Consider the following 25143-nt stretch of genomic DNA (forward strand, 5'->3'; position numbering starts at 1 on the left):
TTGCCTATATGCCAGGTGATTCTCAGACCTTTTTCGTTGCAGATCGGGAGGGGTTTGCTTTGCGTCGAGAAGTGTGCCGCAAAACCGCAAACCCTGTGGCATGCTTGGATGGGCCGTGGGTTGCCCGGTGCCCAAGGCAAGGCAAGGCACCTGGTGACAGTTTTATGCGCTCCATAAGCTACCAGACCGCAAGCCGAGCCGGCGAACTAAGTAGGCGCGGTGATTTGCTTAAAGAGTGTCGGCCATTAGTTAAAGTGAAGTAAGCTTAACCCTTGCAGTGCGCGGGCAGTGCAAGAAGCTGTTCGGGGGAAGAGATTAGCATCACTTTGTTTTTATCCCACGCAAGGGTTGCAGTGCGAAAGCATTCCCAGCATTTGCAAAAAAAAAAATAGGAAAACAACGCATTCGAATTGACAGTTAGCGTTGACAGTAATTGTCATTCGGTGGCGCTGATTTTGGTTTTCAACCTCTGCCTTTAAGTTTAATACCACACGAACGCAGACAGACAGCGACAGAAGATGTTGAGAAACGGGGCATGTTTTGCTTTTTATTTACCCCCGTTCTGGAAGCCTCTCTACAACTGGCCATAATCAACCATTAGCAGGTTTTGTGTGTTTCACTCCGGACCCAACACCACCGCGTTGGGTGCATGTGGGCTGGGTTTGCTCTTTACATTCTCGCTATCCTCGCTTTCCCCCTTTTTTTTACAATCTGTAGTTTTTGATAGCAAATATCAATAAAAGTGATTTAATGGTTTTGCATATGGAAGGGATATTTAGTGGTGATAAGCACACCCGAGCCCCGATACACGCCGTGGGCACACCGCAGCCCCTGTGTAATGCCATAATAAACAGCTTCCGGAGGTCGCTCTGGTTAGTCGGATGCGTAATTCGGGGTTTTTGGAGCGATTGCGATGGAAGAGTTATTGGATGGTTTGGGGAGAGATGGGGGGGAGGGCAATTTCCTTAATGAGTCCGCAATTTGCCTCAAACGAGATCAGCTTTAATTGATATTGAAAAACGGAGCAAGGATGGTTTTTATGGATTCAGGTAGATTATCAGCTTAACCAAATTGGGGGAAAATATGCCACCGGGAAAGAGTCGTGAATTCGAATCTTTGGTAGTTAATTAATTATTGAAAGTCTTTAAATATCCATTGCGGGGATGGGGAATGAATTATTGACCGTATGTAAATACTCAATGATACAGAACTGATGAAACATCCAACAAACCAGTTCTAATTTCAGATAAAACTAATAATAGTTCTGCACTTTCAATGCATTAAGTCAATCTCTTACAATTTATTTCCATTTGGAGCTTCCAGTAAGCTCCAGTAAAGCTATCGCTAAACTATTTCATGACATTTTACCACACATTTTGAAACATCTCTACACTTCAAATCCTCCCATATAATGTGGACTTTACAGCATCGTTGAGCCTTTTTTATTTATCCATTCCCATTTAACATTTCTCTCCAAACGGTTCCAAACTGCCTCAGACTCATCAGTCTCTATCGCGCACGTCAAAGCGTGTGATATTGATTTATTTAAAAATCTCCGAAAGGCCAACAACTGACAAACCCCTTCACTCTCACGCCGGTAAAATCGATCAAGCTCGCGCTTTTACGGCACCGAGGAGTACGCCTAATCACACACGCAAAGGGGGGTTAAGAGGGAGGGAGTTTAGGAATTCCACTCCAAGCACACACAGCGCACAGCACATCAGTCATCCCGTATGCGTACAATCACAGCGTGTCCCCGACGGGAGAAGCATTTGAACAAATCAAAACAAAACCCTTCCTCCAGCCAAAAAGCAAGCCCCTGGAACCCTGGAATGCTTTTGTCTCAATGCCAGCCAGATTGGCGCTCCAGTCGCCAGTCGAGCCAACGGAGTCCAGTTCTAATCGTCAGCCTCGTCACAGCCACAGCAAGAAGGCGAGCAGAACGAACGAGATCGAAGGAAAATTAATGTATCCTTCACACACACCCCGCGCCCGATCTTGTGTTTTAGAATTCCATATCTTTGCACAACGAGGAAGGTGTTCAGTCAACCGCATAACCCGTTGTGTTGTCAGTTCTTTCTTTCGTGTTTGTGTTTTGTTATAAAATTCTCTCTTTATCCACTTTCAACAGACATCATCATATTTTTCGTTCTGTTGTTTGCTTGGAAAGGTCTCCGAAGGAGCGATCGCGAGCGAGCGCGCGCGCGCGCCAGGCGCTTCAGGCGTAATTGTTGGTGATGCCTTCTTCGCGCCGATCGTGCAATGGATGGATTGGAGATGGATTCCATCGGATTCACCTTGTCCATCACATAGCTCACAGCAGCAGCAGCATCATCACACACACACCCAAACGAGCCCTTCTCATCAGCGATCGTCTCACGAGCTGATCGGTGTGAAAACGGTGCAAAATCAACATAAATTAATCATTGCCCTGTTTGCTGCTGCTGGCGGGGGAGCAAAGCCGAAAGGGGAACCGTAACCGACGTGGACCAAGGTGGAATCGCGTGAAAGAAGCTCTGTATGTTTGGCTTGTGGATCTTTCACCGCTTTTTTCTTGTGGCGGTGTGTGGTGGGTTCGATCACTTTGCCACTTCAACACGACACGTACAAAGACAGCAGAGTTTGTGCAGTTTCACCAGCGGGAGGAAGAGTACACATACATGAAGAAAAAACAAACCCCCCTTACAGTACAGTTTTAATGGATGAAGTACACACACAGGCACAGACATACAAAAAATGGGGAAGAAGCATTACGCGTTCGCGGCTCATCAGGACTTCTTTACATCTGGACCCACTAATGAGCAAGACAAGCGGCTGACAACTTGCTGTCCTCTCATCGGTTCATGGGGCTTTGCGGAAGGGCGCACGACTCCATGAAGAACTCAACGTTGACATCTTCATATCGAGTGCTCTCTCTCCTCGTTTGTTGCTGAAGTTTGCTGAGGACGCAACGCTAAGGCCCCAGAATTAGCGTCTGCAATCACTCACATCCCTCGCGTTTCCTCCGCTGTTGTGTCTCAGGTGTTTTGAGACAGTGCAGCCATTACGGTTAACGGAGGCCGGCTGCACTTGATTAAGAGAGTCATGCCATTGGTTTTGTAAGTCAAATGAGTTGCTTTAGCAGAGAATTAGCCCCCAAAATCCTCTAACATTTAACTTTCGTCCAAAATCAGAGAGTTTGTGATGGCGAAAGCCAACCAGTGCCAGCGATCTTTGCACTAATCCATCGTACCACCAACGCGCTCCATCCAGCCTTCCATCCATGATGACTAAAAGCTTTTGAGAGATGAAGAGAAAAGTATAATTTTAAATTAAAAACTGCACCAACGTAGAACTTGTTTGTCGTAGCACACAGCCACAGAGTCACAACAAAGCCAGACCAACAAACGACGGTTGAGAGCTGATGATGAGTGGATCTGAATAATTGATCAACTAAAAATGGAGTTTCGTCTGGGGTTTTTCGACCATTTTCGGCAACTCTGGTCTCGATTATATCCCCCCCCTCCCCCCTCCACTGGATTGTCCACTTTGTGGTGGCCTTTTTTTGGGAAGTGGTCGGAAGCGGAAGCAGCTGTTGTGATGAAAGAGTGGCAGCAGAGCCGAATGAATTACCCCTTCGATCGATCGATCAGAATCCCCTGTATAATGATGTCGGGTCAGCAAAAAAGGAAGCTTCTTGTGGATCGAAATCACTCGAGTGGACACATTTATTAAGTCACATTCGGATGGGATACTTCTATCACACAAAATGCATCACTATTTGAGGTGTGTGTTTGTGTTTTTTCAAGGGGAAATAGGAAATAGACAACAAATCCCATCGCATCCCAGCAGCTAAATGGCTTACAAGCCACGAGATGAGGTTACGGGACGGGGAAGGAAAAGACCAACCCGTCAAACGCACAGCGTCACAGCGTGTACTTAAACCTCCCTCATAATCCCGCGCTCACTCAAATCCACCCCCGTAGGGTGGGACTCATCTTCAGTCAGTCATAAATCACCGCGACCGCCGCCGTTGCCACCGCATCCCTAAATGTGTGTGTGTGTGTGCAGGAGAGGGCTCGAGAAAACATCGCAAAACCATGGAAAGAGAGAGCGAGAGAGAGAGAGAATTAGAAAAACACAAAATCCTAGACAAAAAACACACACACACCCCAAACAGACACAGAGGTGTGCTTCTGTAACGTTCCTACAAAATCACTAAAAACCATGGGAAGTGGGAAACACAAAAAAACAACATCACCAGTAACTATCGTTAAGATATTTTCAAACATTTTTAATGGTCTATGGTTCAGTGGGAGAGAGGTTTGGCGTCTTTTTTTTTGCCTTTGCACGATCGCACCCAACACCGATCAGTCGCGGTAAAAACAGATGTAAAACGCCTTAATGAGCCTGCGCTTCGTTGGAACGTTTGGAACAAAAAAACACACACAAATTTCCCAAATAAAAACACACAGTTCTACCTCCTCCCTCTTACATTAAATCGACCTTCGATGCGTGGGTGTGTGTAGTGTGGTGTTCGGGAAAGGAGGGGGCCAGCAAAAGTGCAACAGATCGCGCACACGATGCGTTTGTCAAACAAGTTTGCCTCTAATCTGTTTATTTATTTACCATTTCGATAGAGCAGAGCAAAGCAAAGGTACGGCCTACGATCGTAGCTTAAATAACGATCGTAACACTACTTTGCAGGAGAAGAAGAGATAGGGAAACATGTGATTCTTGGAGCGGTAGCCCCTGCTCTATGGACTAAGAGGGGCCATCTAAATGGAAATTGCGTTTCTCGAGGCGAAATGTGCCAGCTTGAAGGCACTGCTACTTACAAAGTAAGCGATCATCATCATTTTGGCGGGTGTGTGTGTGATTAAGTGATGGATTTTTTTTTCTTTCGTTTGTTCCTTGCGTTGTTCGTTTGTTGGATTTGAACAGCAAAAGCAATAGCTAGTAGCTAGTAGCGAGTGTTTCTTTTCCGTGTTGTTTTTTTGGACGTTTGGTTTTTGAGTGAATTAGCTCGCAGCAATATTTATGTGTTGTGATAAACACAGCCGCCCCTTTATTAGATGGTGCTTTCCGTTTTAATAAACATTTTGGTGGTGGTTCTCATAATTTAGAAAAATTGATGCATTTGATGCCCAGCACTAGCACGCACACTCACAAAAACAGCGTAAAAGAGCAAAGTGAAGGCATTCAAAATTGATTGCGATTGGAAAGATTTATGGCGAAGTTTTTAATACCATTTTTTAGCAATAAAGTACAAGTAATAGTAGTCAAACGATAGAAAGAGAGAGAGAGAGAGAGAGAGAAAAAGAGAGAGAGAGAGAGAGAGAGTAAATAAGAAGCTTTTTTTTACCAAAATTAATCAATTTTTGAGTAGCTTATTCTTAAAACAGTTGTATTCTCATTAACAGATATCAAGTTGCAATGATTTATGAACCATTCAAGCAGTCCAAATAAGAAAAGCATGTTAAAGCATGTTAAAACTCTTTGACCCGAGTCTTTCTTTCAAGGAGCACACGGACTATGTCATCAACAAGGCCAACAAAAGTCTTGGTTATATTTGTCGCATGTCCACTGAAATTCGTGATCCTTTTTGTCTTAAGTCCCTTTATTGTTGTTGGGTCCGTTCCGTACTGGAATATGCCTGTGTCATCTGGTCTCCTGTTCAACTATCTTTGCTCCAAAGGATTGAGAGGATCCAGAGACGTTTTACAAGGATCGTATTTCGTAGGTCGCTGGGTCATCACTCTATTCCGCTTCCTTCGTATGACGATAGATGCACTCTATTAGGCCTTGCCAAGTTGGAGCACCGCCTCTCGGTCGCTCAGGCTTCTTTCGTCGCTGGCATATTGCTCAATACGATTGATACTCCTTCACTTCTGTCGCGCTTACATTTGTATGCACCTTGTCGCACCTTACGTTATCGTTTTCGTCTCCAGTTACCTATATGTCGTACACGTTTTGCTCGCAATGAGCCTTTTGTAAGAGCTATGTCGTCTTTTAATAGTACTTCTGATCTGTTCGATTTCAACATATCCTATCCTGTCTACCGATCCCGTCTTCGCTCCTTTTCCGTACCATAAACTCCTTCCAACTCCTTCGTGAATAATTGTATACTATAGTCAGTAAGCACTATTGCTGTAACCCAACGTGGCCGAGCAATTAATAAAATAAAAAATAAAATAAAATAAAAAAATACAATAAAAGTCATAAAACTCCGCTTTTAAAAGTAACCAACAACATCATTCTAAAACTCAACTCAATTTCACTCATCTTGTTTCTTGTTTCCCAATGTGTCCTTTTTAAAACATTCCCACAAATTGACGGAAACCAAAACCCCTTTCCCGGTAAAAGCGCTTCTTCGCGGGGAAACACGACTTTCAGTGTCGACAAAACTAATCCTTCACTGTCAATAACCTGTCATACGCGCATCAATAATTGTTTTGCGTAGCGAGTGTAGAGCGATGCAAGCGAACGATTATTGTTTCATCAAATCCCGACCGTTTCCCGCAGTCAAAACACGTCGTCACCGGTTGTGTGCGTGTGTGTGTGTATTTTCGAATAGTATCGATTTTCCAGCGCCACCGCCAGAACTCGATCTCTCAACCACCACGCCGCAACCCTTCGCGTTTGTTTGTTGCGCTCGGGGGTACGGGTAAGTGTTGTGCGCTGGGGTTTGCGGGTTTTTGACACATGTTTTACCTCGTAAAACTGACGATCAAAAAAGCACCCTCCCAAGAAGGATGTGAGACTAAAGGGATCGATGGATGTGTTTGACCTCTCCGTGGCCCGTGCCGTGTATCCGTGTTTTCCGAAAAGCGTCTCAGATCTCGCGTCTGCATCTCGGGGCGGATAAAAAAAAATAAAGGGGAAAAGAGAAACACTTTTTGCCATTAAATTTGTCACCGATTTAAAAGAATTTAACTGCTTCCCATTACATCCCAGTCAGCACTTTCAATTACCAATCTCTAACCTGTGGTTTTTTGTTCACAATTAACAGATAAGAGAGAGAGAGAGAAAAAAGGGGTCCCAACACTAAAAAACAAACCATTTACGTCAATTAGAGTGCTCTCTCCGTCTCAGCCTTTTTTGTATGCAACTCACCCAACTTTATGATCCCCAACTCCTCCACCCGGGCAAGGCAAGGTGACAAACTATCAACAACTGGATGACAAATTTGTATCTAATAGATCGTTTGCCCCCTTTGCTTTTTCTACCCAAAAATTACAAAAAAAAGAACTACGAAATAAAACGGTTAAAGGCAAAAGGGGAGAACGCACGTTGCAGTTAAGCAGTAGCAGTAGAAGCAAGTCAATGGACCCTTAAATGCAACGGGGGAACCATAATTTGATGACAACTTCCTGCCAACCACGGCACGACATGGCAAAAAGCACAGCGTAGCACAAGGGGGAGAAAGGATTCTGTTTCGGTAAAGTGCGAGGTGAAGTAATTCAATATTATTTATCTTCGTTTCGTAGTGTGTTGCGAGCGAAAAAGCGAGGGAGGGCCACAAAATGAATGCATTTTCGGGATGCAATTTAAAAATAGCAGCTGGAGAGAAGGCATTTTTCCCTGATGGCTTGGCAGGAGGATTTTGGGTTGTACCGCTTGATAATTTATTACAATTTTTACTTATTGCAGTTTGGCGCCCTGTTCCGTTTGTCGTACATCATAAAGAAGGGGAAGGGGGGTGCAGTTGCGCAAGAGGAAAGGGGTTTTTGTAAAGTGTTTTGTACGATTAAGTTACACCTTACGCTGGTAATAAATAAGCGCGGTGCTACTAATTGTTTAAATTGTTCAGCAAAGCAATGCAAAGATCACACTTTTCTTCACATTTTGTTTCCATTGAGATGATCATTTTGCTCTGGTGATCGTCCCATAAAAGCAGATTCAGTTAAAATCACCCAAACCCCTTAAAATCACTTCATTTTCTCAAGTAGCATTTTTATTAATACCTGACATTTAATACTAAAACACAACCATCATACTGCTTCCAACCAAAAACACCTATTCCTTTTCATTCACCGCAAAGCAGCTTGTGGCCAATTACACCACAATTAGGCCGCCAAAAAGCTAACCAAACACTTCACAAAAGCCCAACACCCCTGCAAGCCAGCTGCGAGCCGCTTCGCATAACGCTAGCCGAAAAGCACAGCGAAACAATAAACTAACAGTTGCCAACCACTAGCCGACCACCACCACCACCACCATCATCGCCACCAATCAGTAAATGGGACGTGATTCGATTCAATTAACAGCTCGTTACCTACCGCCACCACCAAGACAACCAAAAAAAAGGACCACGGCAGCTGGATTTGAGCCGTCCCAGTAGGCGCTGCTGCTGCTGTTGCTACTGCTGCTGACTTGCACTTTTGCACACGCCCTTCACATCCGTCAGAGCAACCATCGGGACACTGGATCGGCATGCAACAGGACAGAAAACCTCCCGCGGCGAGAGCGACATGAGCGAAGAGCGGCCGAAAACAACAAAAAAAAAGGAAAACACACGGAAGGATCTACATTCTTTAACGCGTTTGGCAGGGCGTAACTTCCTGCCTGGGTCAACGTCCACCGCGCACCATCAAAAGGTGTGAACAAAGGCATTTTTATGACTTTATTATCTCAAACCATTTTTGGAGACACCCGCTGCGGCGAAGGAAGAGCATGATCGTGTGCATCATGATTTTGGTCGACTCTTGTGGCCCACGTAGGGATCATCATGTGCGCCCGGAAGTGGCGGGCCCGGCCGGCCGGTTTTGTGCGTTACTGTTATTTATATAGTGATTTTTGCTCCCTTTTGCCTACCCTACCCCCCGCCTACCCCTCCCGGCAAATAGGGCCGCAAAACAATGTCCCTGTGTCACATTGTAGACATTGTGGTTCACGACCAAAGCAGCGAGAATCTTGCACGCTTTCAAGCGAACAATCCCGGGTACAATGGTGCCGTCCCACGTGTGCGCGCGTCCACACAATAAACGGTCAAACAACTGGTTGTCCGTTTTTCGGTAGCACGTAGCACGGAGCTTGTGATAGAAGGACGTAGAAGCGAGAAAAAAAGGATGAATGAATTCTTGCTCCCATAACGCTTCCACCCTCGTGTTTCACACCCCGTGTTCCGAGGGTCCGAGAAGGAGATAATTAATTTGTTAACGAGTCCATTATTAGCTACCGCCTATGGCCACGACCACCGGAAACGGTGCGAGCTGTTGTGCGTGGTAAATGGGAGGAATAGACACGCTTGTGTCGTTGCGTTGGTCAGCTTAGCTTTAAATGGCAAGCAATGCTGATCCTTCCTTCCGCCGGGATTGCCCCATGGCATGTTCCATTTTACGTTTATTTATTATCTATTACGAAGCGGAAAAAGTAGAATTTCCTTTTGTTGCCGCAAGTTCACTTTGTGTGTTTTGGTAATCGTACTTGCTGCCACGTGAGCTACTGATAACCGTGGTTGAATGTAAGACGGCGCTTCAACGATTATTTGCTGCGTCCCTTTGGTCCCCAGGGAACGATCCATATAGGAAAACGGACGACAAAGCGTTTGATAGCACACCATAAGCGATAGAAAGGCACGATTAAGGCACGATGATGTGTGAACGAGCTCAATCAAACGCGAGCTGATAACTGTCAGGTGGAGGAAGTTGGGTTGTTGGGAGAAACTGTTTCCCAAAAAAATGCCATCAGAAATCGATCCATCAATCGATTATGGCGGGTAGGGCGGAATATCCTTTACATACGAGGGCGATGAAAGTATATACTTTTGAGCAATGTTTCGTAAATGTTTTAAGCAGATGTGTACAGTTGAATGGGTTCTGGGCTAAAAGTATTTCAAAAACTCGACGACTTAACAACATGCCCGTCATGGGTTCGATCCCCAAATAGACCGTGCCGCCATACGTAGGATTGACTATCCTGCTATGGGGGGAAATCAATTAGTCACTGAAAGCCAAAGCCCACTAGTGGTACAGGCAGGCCTTGACCGACAACGGTTGTTGAGCCAAAGAAGAAGAAGAAGAATGTATAAATAATAACAAAAGTAAGCGACTTCAATAAAAAACGTATAATAATATAATAATAAAAAAATCCAAATTTTTGCAAAACCGGAGTACGGGCAATGCATCAAAAACAAAGCACATTCTTACAAGTCTGAGATGACTACAGTTATTATGAAGTTATCGCTATATTCGATAATATAACAGCATATTCTATTCATATTTAAGCCAATGAAGCTTCAACATTAATTTCCTTTTCAATTATACAAAGTTTTTTCGGGGGGGTTTTGCTACTCTTACTTCAAGGACACAATAGGAATCGAGCCACCATTACGAGTAATAGAAAAATTAAAATGAATTTTGGTAAATTTGTTGCGTTTCAACAATAAATAAAACAACATTATTGTATTGTCGTTGTTTGTCGTATGATTGTACAGTCTTACCTCGTGTTAAGCCTGGGTTTACAGCTCAAGTTACAAGTTACAAGTTACAATAAACACCAACGCAAAATAAATTACATTTTTGCTAAAACTTTTAAAACGCTAGCAAAATTCAAAATTGGTCAAAATAAATCAAGTTTTCTAAATGAATTGTATGAAATGAGTTATTAATTGCATGAAAGTACTAAATTTAAGCAAAAACAACTTTTTACTCCATATTTTGATGAATAGTTCCACTGACACAGACTGAAATTTTAGCAATCTAATAAAAAAACAACATCAAATGGATTCAGTCTAAATTATTGAAAAACCTTCAATTTAATAAAAATAATTATCAATATCTCATTTGCTGCAACCAATAATACTGATATTTTTTATTTGTTATCAAAATAAATCACCCTCATCCAAAATGACACACCGAAAAACGTAACAAAATGCAACGGATTTTGGACCCAATTTTGTTCGATTCGCTTCATCCCTGTCCTCTTTCTTTATTTTTCTCATTTTCTCTCTTTCTCTCACTCTCTGTTTCCCTCCGGAATCTCCGCACTAACGGGTGGGCCAATTATCGCGAATTAAAACATCGCCGTCGATAATTTACGCACCATCAGCGGGGCGGATCGGCTGATCGGCTTCTGGCATTACGGTGGCGAATTCGCGGTTTGGAATAATTCTTCCCGTTCGTTTTTTTTTTTGTGCAGCGTCCCGCAGAAGTAGAAGAAAGAGGACACTACAAGAGAGCGCTGTCGAATCTGCAGAGATGCATACAAAATTTCCGCTGATTCATTGTTACGCAAACCGAACCGAACAAGCCGCGCGGCAAGGCAACGAGCAAGCCGAATTATTCATTCATGATGCAACAACACATTCATTCTTGATTAACCGCGGATGCTCTCGTTCAATGGAATAACTCTTCCATTAATGATTGTGTGTGTGTGGCGGGGAGATTATCTGGCCGGTGAGAACAGAGCATTATTTTATTTGATCGATTGCTCGTTCGCCTGCGCTTGCATCCATCACAGCGCGTTGTGTGTTCGCTTAAAGAACTTAAGCTCAACAGTATTGATACTGAAATTAACATTATTCCGTTCTTTAATTACATTTTTCATCCAACAGTTCAATTGCTACTTATCGCAAATATTCTCCCCGTCCCATCCTTCCCTTCACTCTTCACTAGAAGGATATAAATTTGCCCATCTAATGTACCGCCGCCATAATCGGCATAATTATCCATCACGATCGGCTAGGGCGATCGCACACGGGCAGACGGGGAGGGTTAGCGTTACCGTAAGCTCAACGCTCCAACACGACAACACGACGCTATCGAGCCGGGAGCACACACACACATACACGATCGCGACCAACCAAAGTACCAAAATAAATACACAGCTTACGCGTAGTACCTCCGTACTGCCGAAGGTTGGATCGAATCTCTGGCAAAGCAAACAAAACCCTCCCGGTTTGCCGGTGCAAAAAGCCACCCAAACCGTTCCAACAAATCCCCCTCCCTCCCCCTTTCCATCACCACCACCACACTGGGGCGATAAATTAATTAACCCAATCAGTGGGCAACGATCTGGCCGGCCGAACCAAGCCGAGAAATTAATAGTCTTAATTGAAACGTGTAAATTTATCACCGACAATCAGCCACACACATTGTGACAAAATGATAATTTTTCTTACCCTGCAGGAAACTATCACGAAGCCGAGCGGTACGAGCCGAGCGATCCTCCCCGGTGGGTCGAAGCGAGAAGGGGGGGGGGGGAAACGACGATCAGATGCAAATGCAAATGTGTCAACCGCTGTCCTTCTCCCACTCCCAGTGAGGGCTAGAAAGAGAGAGAGAGAGAGAAAGGGAAAGAGAGAGAGTGGGTTAATAGGGGAAGGTGTTCCAAAGCCTATGGGAGCCTCATCCCCCCCTCACCATCATCCTTGTACAGTGTACAGTGTGGCTTGTGTGTAGCCAGTGCGGACGAAGAGATCGAAAGATTGGGCGAAAGATTTGCAGCAATCTTCTCGCGATGCATTTTGCTGCACAGTAGCGGTCCTTCCTTTCCAGTGGGACAGTGGGTAAAGATGAGGGTCAAAAATGATGCATCCTCAATGTGTGCAAATGTTTAGTGTTAATTTTTTAATAATTCAATTTCATTGGTTTCTAATGACATGTTAAGCTGCATTTATGTTTTAAACCATCAATTCCCCCCATTAAACTAAGAAAGTGATTTTTTTTAATTTTATCCACCACATCTATCCCACTGTCCAGCCACTACTGGGTGTCCTCTGGAACTGAAATTGCAAAAAAAGAGAAAAAAATCCAACCATTGCATCGTCCCGTTGCGCACAAAATGCATATATGCATTTTGTTTTATGCCGCCGTATTTTCTTCACCCACAGATTCGATTCGACAAAGACAGACAGAAAAAAAGACAAATACACTAAAGCTCACCGAACATCGATGCTCCCGCACATCCCGTGCAGGGGAGGCTGCACAAAACGAAACGAGGAAACGAAACGAAATACAATAACAATAAAAGGTTAAAATAATAACACAGAGAAACGAGATTGCATCAAATTAAGATAATAATTACGGGCACACCATTTTGCCAAGGCAAAGGCAAACTGCCATCATCCCCGTACCCCGGTTTCGTACGGTTTGCGTCGATAATTTGCGTAAAGGCTGGAGCACACACACACACGCAGACACCCAGTAGCTAGAGCAGTAGAAAGGAAAGGATACTCTTGTTTGCATACTACACACATAGTCCGCGACCCCGGAAAGGGTGCAAAGACGCGGGAAGGGTGGACGAAACACATATCGTCTCGTGCAGCGCGCGGTCGATAAACTTGGAACTTCCGCGGCCTCTCTAGCAATTACTCACGGAATCACGGTCCCCCCAGCCCCCCCCATCCCAAAAACAACGGCCTAAAGGCGATGGTGGTGGTCGCGGTCTTCGTTCGTACCCCCGACAGCTGAACATGCGGGGAGCACAGGAAGAGCAGAAGGAGCTGGACAACCCGCACACGGCGCACGGTTTTGGAGATAATTTAATTCAATTAAATAAGACAACAGACCTCTCTCACCGGAACGCCAGGCCGTGTACACGTATCCCTTTTCGTATCGGTTTGCTGAATGAATGGATTTGGTGCTGGTGCTGGGAGTATCCAGGAGCCGTGGAGGTCCTCGAACCACACCTTGGGCGTGCAGAGATTTGCGTACAGAGAGATTCGCGTAAAAAAAATCAATAAAAGATAGCACAGTGGTGAGCACACGCTTGGTGGCGCAGCTTCAGGTGTGGGCGCACTCGGTGGAGCCGGCGAGCTGGTCACAAACATTCGTGCCAGTATCGCTTGTCCTTCGGGTATCCGGTAATTGGTCGGATGTCGCCGTGATGCAGCAGGCGTGATGGCCCGGTACGGAAATGAAGCCATTCACTGGACCGGCCTGGTCGTGACATTGTGACTTGGGAACGTAAAACGGTTGCAGAAAGGAGGGGGCAGGAATAGAGCGCCTCGATGCCTCATATGACCCTTGTAGAAGTTGGCTAATGTTACAGTTTTTTGCTGCATGTTAGATCAGACAAGTAAATGGAGCAGTTTTGTAGGGAAAAGACTGGATAAAGCATATCGAAATCATCTATTAATGACTCCTCATGTGATTTCTAAACACCTCCAACACGAGGTTTTCCAGAGGATCTAATACTATTGGCACATTTTCTTGACTATGTCGCACGATAAGTTATACTGTGATGCGGTTCTAATACACTCTTATTGGAATGACACATTAGAATCCAATGTTACAATTGACTGTTGGAAATTTCCAATATGCCTCTCAAATAAGGATGTCAGTCCAGTAGGAATCTCCTCCAAAGATATCAGAGCCTCTGAAAATCCCAGTACTACCCATCCCGGGAGAAATATCAGTAAATGAGTTCCGTGGCTTGATCCAGCTTGACATGAAATCTACACAAAAGGGGAATAAGTATCCATAGACCGGTTACTACAAAAAGTCCTTGAGAAGTAATTCAATCTCCTTATAATGTCTGAACTAAGTCACACCATGCGAACGACACGGAACAATCCAACCTTTTTAAAGCTACCTTTAGGTCGTTCACTTGTTGGGCTTTTGCTCTCGAAAGATCCCTCCAAAACCTTCAGCATCACCTTTTCAAACCTTTCACACACAATTACTCGCGCTCCATTGTCGCGCTTGCGGGCAGTAGCTGTGACAAATACAATACAAACCACTGGAACAAATGGATCTTCCCTCTAAAAAGCCGCCTTCCCAACGCCCTAAGGCTTCTGCCTTTACACACCACAACATAGCCCGAACCAACAGCGGTTCGCCGAGAGTTCAGGAAAATAAATCACGAAACCTTCACCGGGTGGTGAAAACTTTGCCCAAAATCTTGATACTTCCCCTTGGACCCTCCAGCTCACCACCTTCCTCCCAACCTTTCCCAATCTGTGCCACTTCCCCGGAACAGTGCCAAACGACCTACCTTCCCCCCAGGGGACTCTTCAGCTGTCATTGAGCGGTCTTATCGGTGGTTCCGATAAAGGTCCACCATACCCTCCGCTGGGTGGGGAGGACAAAGATAGCAGCAGCGCTCTGCGACAACTTCGCTGGAATGTGACAATCACCCGGCCCCTTTTCCCTTGCTGTAGTACACCCCTCCCACTGGTTAGAATCCACTTTCGATTGCTTCCAGTGCAGCGATTGAGAGATTTATCGTCACGGCATGCGTCGCGCGTCCGTCGCTCCTGGGTGTGCGGCGGATTTTCCCCCGTCCACCATCACGCCGTATCAAGCTGCCTGACTGCGCTGACTGGCTGGTGTATTGGCAGGGATTGTTGTGATTTAAAATTCAAATCAACCATCAAATGCAAATCGACAAATTATTTCCTCGTTTCGTTTCGTGCGGTACCATGCGGTGGCCCGCGCAAAAGCCTTCCCAACTGTTGTCATTGCTGTCGGTAAAGGGAGCAACAACGTGTGTCGTGTGGTTTGTGCAAGTGCTCGGGACAATCTGATCAGGACACAGTGGTCCTGGCGTCCACAACCCCAAGAAGTTGTGCGATAACCTGCTCACGCCCGAAAGGTCATCGTGTTTCTCCGCGCAATTCCTCCCTCTGGTCCCTGCAGCGCTCGTCACGGGACGCCCTGATAGACCTGACATTCCGGGGACCATTTCGGAAAATGCCTTTTTTATGTTTCACGTCTGGTGGAAATAAAAGAGGAGTGGGAAGACGATAACAAAAACCAAAAAAAAAACGATGGAAAGTCATACACTCACCGCCTACTACATATACGAAACACACACAAGACATTTTCCGTGACTTTTCGGCCGGAAATGATTTATGGTGTTCTTATTGCCCGCGACCAGCGGGCACCACGCCAACCCGGAATCCCGCAAAACGTAACAGCGACTGTCCTCCCAGTTCTGAAACAATAATGCATGAAGGGCAGAAGGGTGTTGGGGAGTCGGGGAAAATGGAAGAAAATCATACATCACATAAAACACTCAACTATCAGTGAAGTTGAGCAGGAGGCTCCTTCTGCTTCTGTAAGTGGAGTGTGTTTCGTGCTGAGGAGGACATCATAGACATACTCACTTATTGTAAAAGGATACGCTTAGGAGTTGTGCGTCGGAGTTTATTTTCAGGAGCTTGTTGAAGTACGATTTCTGTGAAAGAAAAACATGATAATAATTTTAAATCTGCTTTACGCAATTGTTACTAAAATCTCCAATATTTACCAAAACTCTTCACTGTTACTACCGCTGTTCCCATAAATCGTCGGGTCGGTCGTTCGGCTCTCACCCAGAAGACTTCATATCGCACGCATGCATCAGTCGGTGGTTTATGTAATTGTCCAAAACATGCCCGGTGTAGTATATCATGTTCAATAAATATTTATGAATCTCTCTGCCCGGCCCTCTGTTCAAACCCGAATCAACGAACGCACACAAATCCCGGTGGAGAAATTCCTACAAAGTGAGCCTTGGAAATGGAACCACTTCCGCTGTGCACTCACGACAACAATTCGCCCTGCTCTTGCCATAGCCATAGAGGGGTGTTGTGCTGTCTGGGAAAGTAAGGAACATTTTCACATTTAAGGCGATTTGATTTTCCCTTCACTTTCCACTTTCGATTTTCCCATCGATTTCGGGACACGAATCGGAATTCTAATCACCTTGCCTGTCTGCGCACGCTACGGCTATAAATAAAACTGTCAATCAAACGCCACAACATCGCAGTATGCTTTGGGATGCTACACACCCGACTCCCCCATCGGCTGGGAACAAATCTGTCACACCGCAAGTTCTGTGACACCGAACTCGAAAGGAAGCACACCTTCGCAATGAACTATCTGCTTCACTGTCAGCGAAGTCCCGGTGCGGTCATACCCATCCCGCCGGAGCTGGAGGAGCTGATGCAGGACATTAGCCGCGAGGTGCTGCGCAGCCAGCCCCCGAACGTGATCACCTTCCTGGCGGACTACCTGGAGGAGAAGCTGGCCCGGCGCGAGAATCGCCGCGTCGCGGAGAAGATTGTCGACAACGTGCTGGACATTAGCCTGGACATTGTGGCGATGCTGGAAGCGGTGGGCATTGATTCGACGCGTGCCGAGGAGGCGGTAAAGCGTATACGCGAAGCGTTCCACCACCATTTCGAGACGAGGCCGGACAACGAGCGGTTGCGCGAAACGTTCCGGGAGCGTGACGTGCTGGAGCGGCTGGTCCGGGAGTGCCACTTTACCGAGCAGGAAGCACGCAAAGCGTCGCGCATTATCGAGCAAGCGTACCGGACGTACTACTTCCGCAATGCGTACAAGGAGCAGCATCAGGCCGCCGGTACGGATAAGGACTGGCGGCAGGCCGCCAAGCATACGCTCGGGCTGTACGCACAGACCGGTCCAACCAGGGAGGAGATGGAAGTGGCAGCGCGGCGTATTCAAGTGGCCTATCGGGCGTACTATACGCGCCGGCGGCAGGAGCTGGACCGGAGCGCCAAGATCATCCAGCAGGCCGTACGGACGCACCAACGGCGCCGCCTGGAGGAGGCTGCCGTGGCCGGTGTACCTTCTGTCCTGATCGCGCAGGAAATTGTGGGCGAACCTGTTGGCGAGCAGTACACACCTTCGGAGGATATTCGCCATTTGATCAACGTTTCCCTTGGATGCTCCGAAGATGTTCCCGAGCAACAAATGCGCCGACAGCCGACACCACCTGAACTGACCACCGACGAAGCGGCCACGATGATTCAATCAGTGTTCCGTGGCCATCAAGCACGAAAACAGATCGTCCCCAATGCTGCTGCAGCGGACGCACCCTCCCAGCTGGACCCGGACCAAGCTGCCACACTGCTCCAATCTACCGTTCGGGGACATCTGGCCCGCAAGCACGCTGGGAAAGAAAAAGTCAAACACCAAATGGCCACCATGCTGCAGGTAAGTGCCGAAGCCGGCTTGCGACTTCTTCTCACTGACCCCGAACTAATAAAGCCATCTACACGCCCTTCACAGTCTCACGCCCGCGGTCATCTGGCCCGCAAGCGACTGCCGCGGAACGGGCCACCCGACACTACGAACCCGATGGAATGATCGTCCTCCTCTCGAATGTGCCACCGTTCCCGGAAGCCATTCCACGGTGTACTTTCTCACGCTCGTTTGCACCATGTTGTTGCTGCGCGACGGCGCACAACTGAGGCTGCGCGACACTTTCCAGCACCGTCAAAATTTAATTAATTAAACCATCCTTCGCCCCTCTACACGGACACGGGCGTTATGCTATATTCCACGCAACATTGAGGTACGCGAGTCAACGGTGAGCGCGAGATCGGTCCAATTTCTTGCCCCAAATGCGCGCCTGTTTCGGTTTTCCATCTAGTTGTCTGGCGGTGATGTGATGTTGCTGTTGTCATGGTTTCTTGTTGTTTCTCCCAAGAACACACCCGGTAGGACCGTGCGTGGCAGCACTTCTGCACACGCTGCCCGTTTACGACCCTACCGTGTGAGTTTATTTCCATTTCCAAAAACGCGGTCCTGCGTTAAAGATAGGTACCTGTGCGTGTGTATGTGTGTGTGTGTTGCTCTAGTGGGATCTTCGCTGTTAAACACGGCCCCACCACTATCATAAAGCGGTTGGAAGAATATCTTGCGTGCGTCAACATAAATAATTTAATTACGTCGTGTGAGAACCTTCGACGCGCTCGGGGCCAGCCAGAAGTCGTTCGGGGCGGGGCGTGAGGAGGAGGTGCTGCACATAAAACCACTGAGACTAAAACGGTTCGCTCGTAAGTTCATACCCGCCACATGAATCATCTCTCATCCATCCAGTTTCTCTTCTGCCGAATTGCTCATTTGTTGTTTTCGTGTTAGACGTCACACTATAATATACCGCTTTTTTACTCTTTTGGATAGACCTCAAGAGCGGATAGAAAGAGAGACCAGGTACATTGGATTCGCGCTAGCGTGCTAAGCCCCCAGGACCACCAACGAGCATTGGACAAAGGCAGCACGAAAAATTAATGACCCCTCACACCGGACTGCGCCGTTTGGGGGGCTAAAGGGGAGCTTAAGGTCGTGTGGGTCCCGGCCGGTCCCGAAACATAGCTCCGGGAACACTTGCAATGACGATTTGCGGCGCTGCAGGTCCAGTTCAGCAAAACAGCTTCCAGGTGTCAGGGCCCGAAAGGTCCCAACCCGTCCTGTGTGGCCCGCCGGACAGCACCAGCCAGCGTCAATCGTTGCTGGCTGTCGTCGTCGGGATGTGTTTTTGGGTGATTTCCTAGTTCTGAAAAACACACACACACACACAAACACAAACGGAAGCCATGTCGTCTACTGTCCTCAAGATCCGTGTCGTCTTGGTTCACGTATAACAGCCAGTTCGGAAGCAATCAAGTGTGTGTGTCGGTCCTATCCGCAGAAGGTCTTGCCTGCGCCCTGGGTTCTACCTCGCCCTCTCTCTCTTTCTCTATACCCTAGACGCCATTTCCGGACTGTTGCACGGAGATTTATGGCGGCTTCCGACTAATTACGGACACATGTAACGCCGACCGTGCTGTTGTTATTGCGGTTGTAAACTAATTGAGATCGGGATGCGTGAGAAAGTTAAGATGTACTGCGGGCCCATTCCGTCCTCACGGAGGATAAGCTGGAATTATATATTTTTAAAATGCTCTCGGTAGCCTGCGCTTGGATTGAGATGTCCCAGTTACCCGCGTGCTCCTTAGGAGAAGCACTGTCCTTGTGCTCCGTTCCACGAGCTGTTTCGGAAATTAAATTAATTACCACCGTCTGACCGGTCCAACCCAGGGTTTTTTTAGCCTGCAAACAAATCGATCAAACTAATCTCCCGCAAACTGGACACCTTCGGTCGACAGTTGCCAAGCAAAGGCCACTAAATAGCCCAAACCACACAATCCAACAGTCCGCAAAACCAGACAAATGGCACCGCATTTGTCGTTGGTGACTAAGTTCTCGGAACGGAGTCTGCTTCCACCGTGAAGCATCTCACTCGATGTCGACCAGCAAAAGCCGTGGACACAGTGCTACTCTTCCCTCGTCTCGCCCCTGGTCAGTATTAGGTGGATTAATTAAAATGTGTCCTCCTTTGTGTCATTATGCTGTAACCCGCGGTGAGCGGTCCAGTGTGACCGTCACGCTGGTTCGTCCAAAGGGAGCCTGCTCTCGAAATTCCAATCCTTTTCGGTAATGTATCTCGTTGTGTAGTTTGTGTGGTTTTCAGGAAAAATCCCCTCCAAACAGGATTTTCCTTCCCCGCTTTCTCTCTCTATTTCTTTCCCGTGTTGCATTATCTGTAAAATTTAATAAAAGTTATCACTCACCACCACCACCACCACCAGATAGTCGCGCCATCGCTGCTATCGATCATTGTCAGCCGGAATGTAATTATGCATGTGTGTGTGTGTGGTTGTGGAACCCTGCCAACGCACACGAGATGGATGAGCATAGAAGTGGTCACTTGCCACAACACAGGGGAAGAATATAATTGGGATCGTCTGTTACGTCGGTCATAGTGCGCCCGGCGTCCGTTTCGGTTATCCTCGCATCATTGAACCATTGTTTGGCAACGGCGTTTTTCGGCGAGGCGTTGAAGCATTCCATCTGGGTGTTGGGCCGGAAAAACCACTATACCCACAACAACAACAACAACAAAAAGTGCCACTCCGATGACAACAATCGGGTGAGCCACGTGATAATTGTTATCTACCAGCCGATTGGAACTCATAAATGTTTCATAATCACATTACGCTTAGAACGCCAACGAACGTCGTGATGGCACACTGACGCCGCGCTGCAGGACACACGGGTTCGTCCCTGCGTGTGTGTGTCTATTGTAAAGACCGGAACCACTGACACCGGTTGTTGTTTGCACATGGTTGCACTTGTATAATGATGGAACGGTGGTAGCTCGCTAGGTACGGAGATGAAATTGATTTTTGATTGCAATGCCGCCCCAGCCGCGTGCTGGTATGGTTTTGTAAGATGACAATTATTAGACCCGCAACAGAAATGGACTGTTAAGGTTAAATGGTGGGTGTGTGTGTGTGTATTCGTCACACAGAGTCGTTCTCTTTCACTTTGTGGTTACACACGCTTTAGGCTTTAGGCAACAAATGCAATCGTACACAGTTACACACTTGTCTCGTCCGTAATCAATTAGCTGTTTCCTACGTGGATAAGACTTCTTCACTGTTTTTTTTCTTTAGTCTAAAGAAGATTGCCTCCTAAGCAAGAGAAAGCAAAGTCAACAGCAACATTATCTGCCCCTTGAGCTGGACACACATAAGTAACACGACACTCTCCTCGGGGCAATTCAACACCGGAAAATGATTAACATATTAAGGAGTCGAAAACGGAGCAGAGCACAACCCGCACGGCGACGATTCTCTTCCTCTGCTCTGCTTTGTGCTCATCGTTCCTTTCGCTGTTTGGGACGGTCGCCTACACACCTATTCCCTCTACTTTTTTTTGTTTTGCTCCAGAATGCAGGAACATATGATTCCCATACCGATCGATGACACTCGCAGGAAGCGATTGAAACGGCCGGTGGAGGGAGAATGTATTGTAAGGCCTAAGATTATCCTACGACGATGACGCTTCCGACGCTTCCAACACTGGAGATATGAAACGTGCATGAGCTCTGAGCGTGAGCGAAACCTCGCTAGTACCTACTACCCGTGTCCCAGTGGAAGCGTAAATCACGGGGCCTAATCGTTGCCCCGTTAGCCTCCGTTAGTCACCGTTTGCGCGTGGAAGCGAGTCAAGTTCACACGGTATCGTATGTGTACCGGGGGTCGGGGTCGGGAAATCGGAAGCCCAAATACACACTGTGGAGTTCACCAGCTGGTGATTGTGCCCCTGTGAGCACAACCGGAAGAAGGTCGGCAGGTCCGGGTCGAAGCGCATCGTCCACCGGAGTCAGGAGCGGTCTCTTTCCCCGCCTTGGTTCAAGTGCTTAAAACCGACTTCCTTCGGGGACTGTCTTGCGGTGGGAAAGCGTAAGCAAGAAATTGCACTCAAGTGGGTGCATTATCATTTCGGGTATGCAAGCGGGATGGCATTCGCTTGGCCCGCTAAACAAACCTTTGAAGTGTTGCTACAAAATAAAAAGTTAAAAAAAATGAAGTTGGACACATCCACTTCTGAAGGAAGTCAATCAAAGCTATTGATGTGACCGAGCGTCGGCGAAGCACACATGTCTGCGTACGAAAACACGTGTGCGTACACACATCTCCCCGTTTGAAGCGCGCACATCATGCGTCTCTTGCGCAACGATAGAAAAACGCACCGGAACAATCTCCATCTCTTCTCCCATGGACGTGTGTCGACAGGCGGAAATGGATGGCGCCTGTTTGTGGTGAAACACCACGGACGTGCCATTGATTAATCGCGGTAAATAGCAAAAAAGGGAGCGACAAAAAAAAAACAACCAAATCAGCCTTTACATTTGGTGGAACATGTGGTGTGCCATCACGTGTCTGTGTGGTTTTTAATTGCATTTTTCCAACCGGCAGGCGAAACATCACCTCTCATGCTACAACGCCACCAGTCCCTCTTGTTCGCCCTTTACAGATGATTGTATACAACAATCAGTGAGTTCATTTTGCTGGAGCCTTTAATTTTGCAACGTTTTTTTTGAAAAGAAACAATATTTGCAAAAAACCTCCAAATATGTTTGATGGTTTTATGTTGGGTGAAAAATTCCGAAAACATCACAACTTTCCAAACAACCATCTCCGACACAAACTCCATATCAAACACAACTTCCACCACGAGAACATTGGTTCTCCCGTTTGTGTGTTTATGTGTGTCTGTGTGTGTGTGTGTGTGTGTGTGTGTGTGTGTGTGTGTGTGTGTGTGTGTGTGTGTGTGTGTGTGTGTGTGTGTGTGTGTGTGTGTGTGTGTGTGTGTGTTATACCTTTCATGCTAATTTATGGCTAAGTGACTACTCACGACGCCAACACCTGCGGCCTGCGGCATGAAACGGCCCGTTACACGCAAGGACACCCGATGTTGCCCGAAAAACACCAAGGAGGGGGCCAACACACACACACACACACACACAACACTCAAGCACTTCTTAATTACAAAAAAGCGTGCCTGTCGGAGCACGGAGCGGTATCTAAGCAGCATCACTTTTAGCGTAATAATTGATACCAAACCCAACTGTGTTGTCGCGCGTGTGCTTATACGCGACCACGGCTGCCCTGTGGCTGTGGTGTCGTGCATATGGGGCCCCTCCCCCTCCCAGCATCTCTGACGGAACAGAGGGGAGTGCTAAATGAGATAAGTTTGTGGTGGAGAAGACTGCTTTTTAGGGCAAACCAAGCAGAAGTAGCAGCAGCAACCATGGCGATAAATTAGACGGATGGGTGTGCTGTTTCTTTCGTACCGACTTTACGTCGATCGATCGTCCGCAAAAAAAATAGCTCCTTAGAGGTTCGTCGTTTAACGCCAGCTCGGTGAGTGAAGCCAGTGGAAGTAAACAGGGCTAAATCTAGCTACCCAAAACTCCCGATGAAAGATGTGCAGAAATCCTCCACCAAAAATGGATCAAACAGTTGGCATCCTTCCTCCGGGTAGTGGGCAAACTCCCGACGCTTCAGTACAGTGAAACCTTCCATTGGCATCAAACCATCTACTCTACTGATTAAGTAATTACTCTGTCTCTCACTTTCTCTCTCACTCTCGCTCTCTCTTTCTCTGTCTTTCTCTTTCTCTTTACTTTGCCCTTCTTTTTCGAGCACTCATCCTCATCGTCGGATGTTAAATGCGGTGAACCAACCATCCCATTAATACACAATCTCCTACACACGCCGCACCACCAAACATTGTTGTTTTTTCAACAACAAAACTGGTGCAAATTCGCCAGTAGCTTCGCTCCCCTAAGCCTCGGAGGTACGGCGAAAGGTACTTAAATAAAAATAATGAAGCGCACCAGCTGAAACGGCGGCTTGTGAAACGAGGAACCCTGCTGCAGGTAGACACACAGCATTTAAAAACAAAGGGACACGATATTTAATTCCCGCTCCGCGCTTCACCCGCTAGCTGATCCAACGATTACACACACACACACTAAGTGGCGAACAGCAAAAGGTCCTCGTTAATCTTTGGCTGGTTGGTGTTGTTGTTGTTGGTTTTTTTCCTCCCCAATTCTGATCGTGTTCCGTCTAGTGACGGACAAGGATCCTTTCGCTTTGAGCGTAAATTTTGCTACCAAACACAAATCATACTGTAACCGTGGTAAAAGTAAGAACATCAACCGAAACACACACACACAAAAACACACACCAACGAACGAACAAGTGAATCCTTCTTCGATGCCGCCCGCTTTAATGGCCGGCACACGGTATTATTAAGTACTTAACATAATGACCACCAGAAGCTGGCGTGGAGCAGCAAAGGCTTGGTGCAAGAAAGGGAGTGCACTTCTATCGCTAAATGATGCACTTTTTGCTGGACCCCCGACGACACACACACACCAACCCTTGCGGGCTGGGTGTTTGTGTGACCAGCCGCAGAATTCAACGTTTACGCGTTTAATGATTATTATGATTTAGTGTGCAAAACCTGCCACCCTCTAAAATCCCCCTTCGCCTTTCCTACTCCTACCCCACCAGCCCACAACACAAATGGGTAGGTGAAAGCAGCACAGATGCAACATAAACTCCCCACGCCCCACACACCCTGAGGGTAATTATTTTAATGGTCAATTTGTCACACGATGATGGGAAGGACTGGCGCGGGCGCGAATATATTCCATACAGCCAACACACACACAGTAACGGGGTCGTTACACGGTACACAATTAGACCGAAACGCCGGACTAGAGATTAATTACCCTGTGGGCAAGATCAAGTGGTGTGTGTGTGTGTGGCTCTGTGTGGCTTAATCTAATATGCTTAAGCCGAAAAGAAACGCAAGAAAAAACCAGCGCCTGCAGCACCAGTTTCGTGGGTGATCATCACCGAGCGCTTGTGGCTCGTGCTCTGGACAGCAGAGGTCAGAGACTTTGAGGAAGCTGGCACAAAAGATCAGGAACTGGCCCCATGATTGACCGCACCGAAACGGGAAGATAAACGATCAATACACGAAAGGGGTGAAATTCGGTGATCGCGATCGCGATGATGTTGATCCGGCAAAGCTGATGGGTGTTAGGGGGTTCGTCTCTTCTTGTGTGCTGAGCTGTGGC

General features: G+C 46.9%; 1 protein-coding gene across 1 annotated transcript; it reads left to right on the plus strand.

Moving 5' to 3' along the window:
- Positions 1 to 16475: 16475 nt before the first annotated feature.
- LOC120897316 lies at positions 16476 to 18212 on the plus strand. The gene is made up of 2 exons (XM_040302091.1): positions 16476 to 17870; positions 17946 to 18212. The coding sequence occupies exons 1-2, from the start codon at positions 16689 to 16691 to the stop codon at positions 18021 to 18023; spliced, it is 1260 nt and encodes a 419-aa protein (XP_040158025.1). The 5' UTR covers positions 16476 to 16688; the 3' UTR covers positions 18024 to 18212.
- The last annotated feature ends 6931 nt before the right edge of the window (positions 18213 to 25143 follow it).

The sequence above is a fragment of the Anopheles arabiensis genome, chromosome 2, assembly GCF_016920715.1.
Source record: "Anopheles arabiensis isolate DONGOLA chromosome 2, AaraD3, whole genome shotgun sequence".
Taxonomy (NCBI): domain Eukaryota; kingdom Metazoa; phylum Arthropoda; class Insecta; order Diptera; family Culicidae; genus Anopheles; species Anopheles arabiensis.

What these genes read in the sequence shown, in the direction of transcription:
- LOC120897316 (XM_040302091.1), top strand. Translation starts at nt 16,689, where the DNA reads ATGCTACACACCCGACTCCCCCATCGGCTGGGAACAAATCTGTCACAC. An exon ending in AAATGGCCACCATGCTGCAG is followed by an intron (nt 17,871 to 17,945) that starts GTAAGTGCCGAA and finishes CGCCCTTCACAG; the next exon opens with TCTCACGCCCGCGGTCATCT.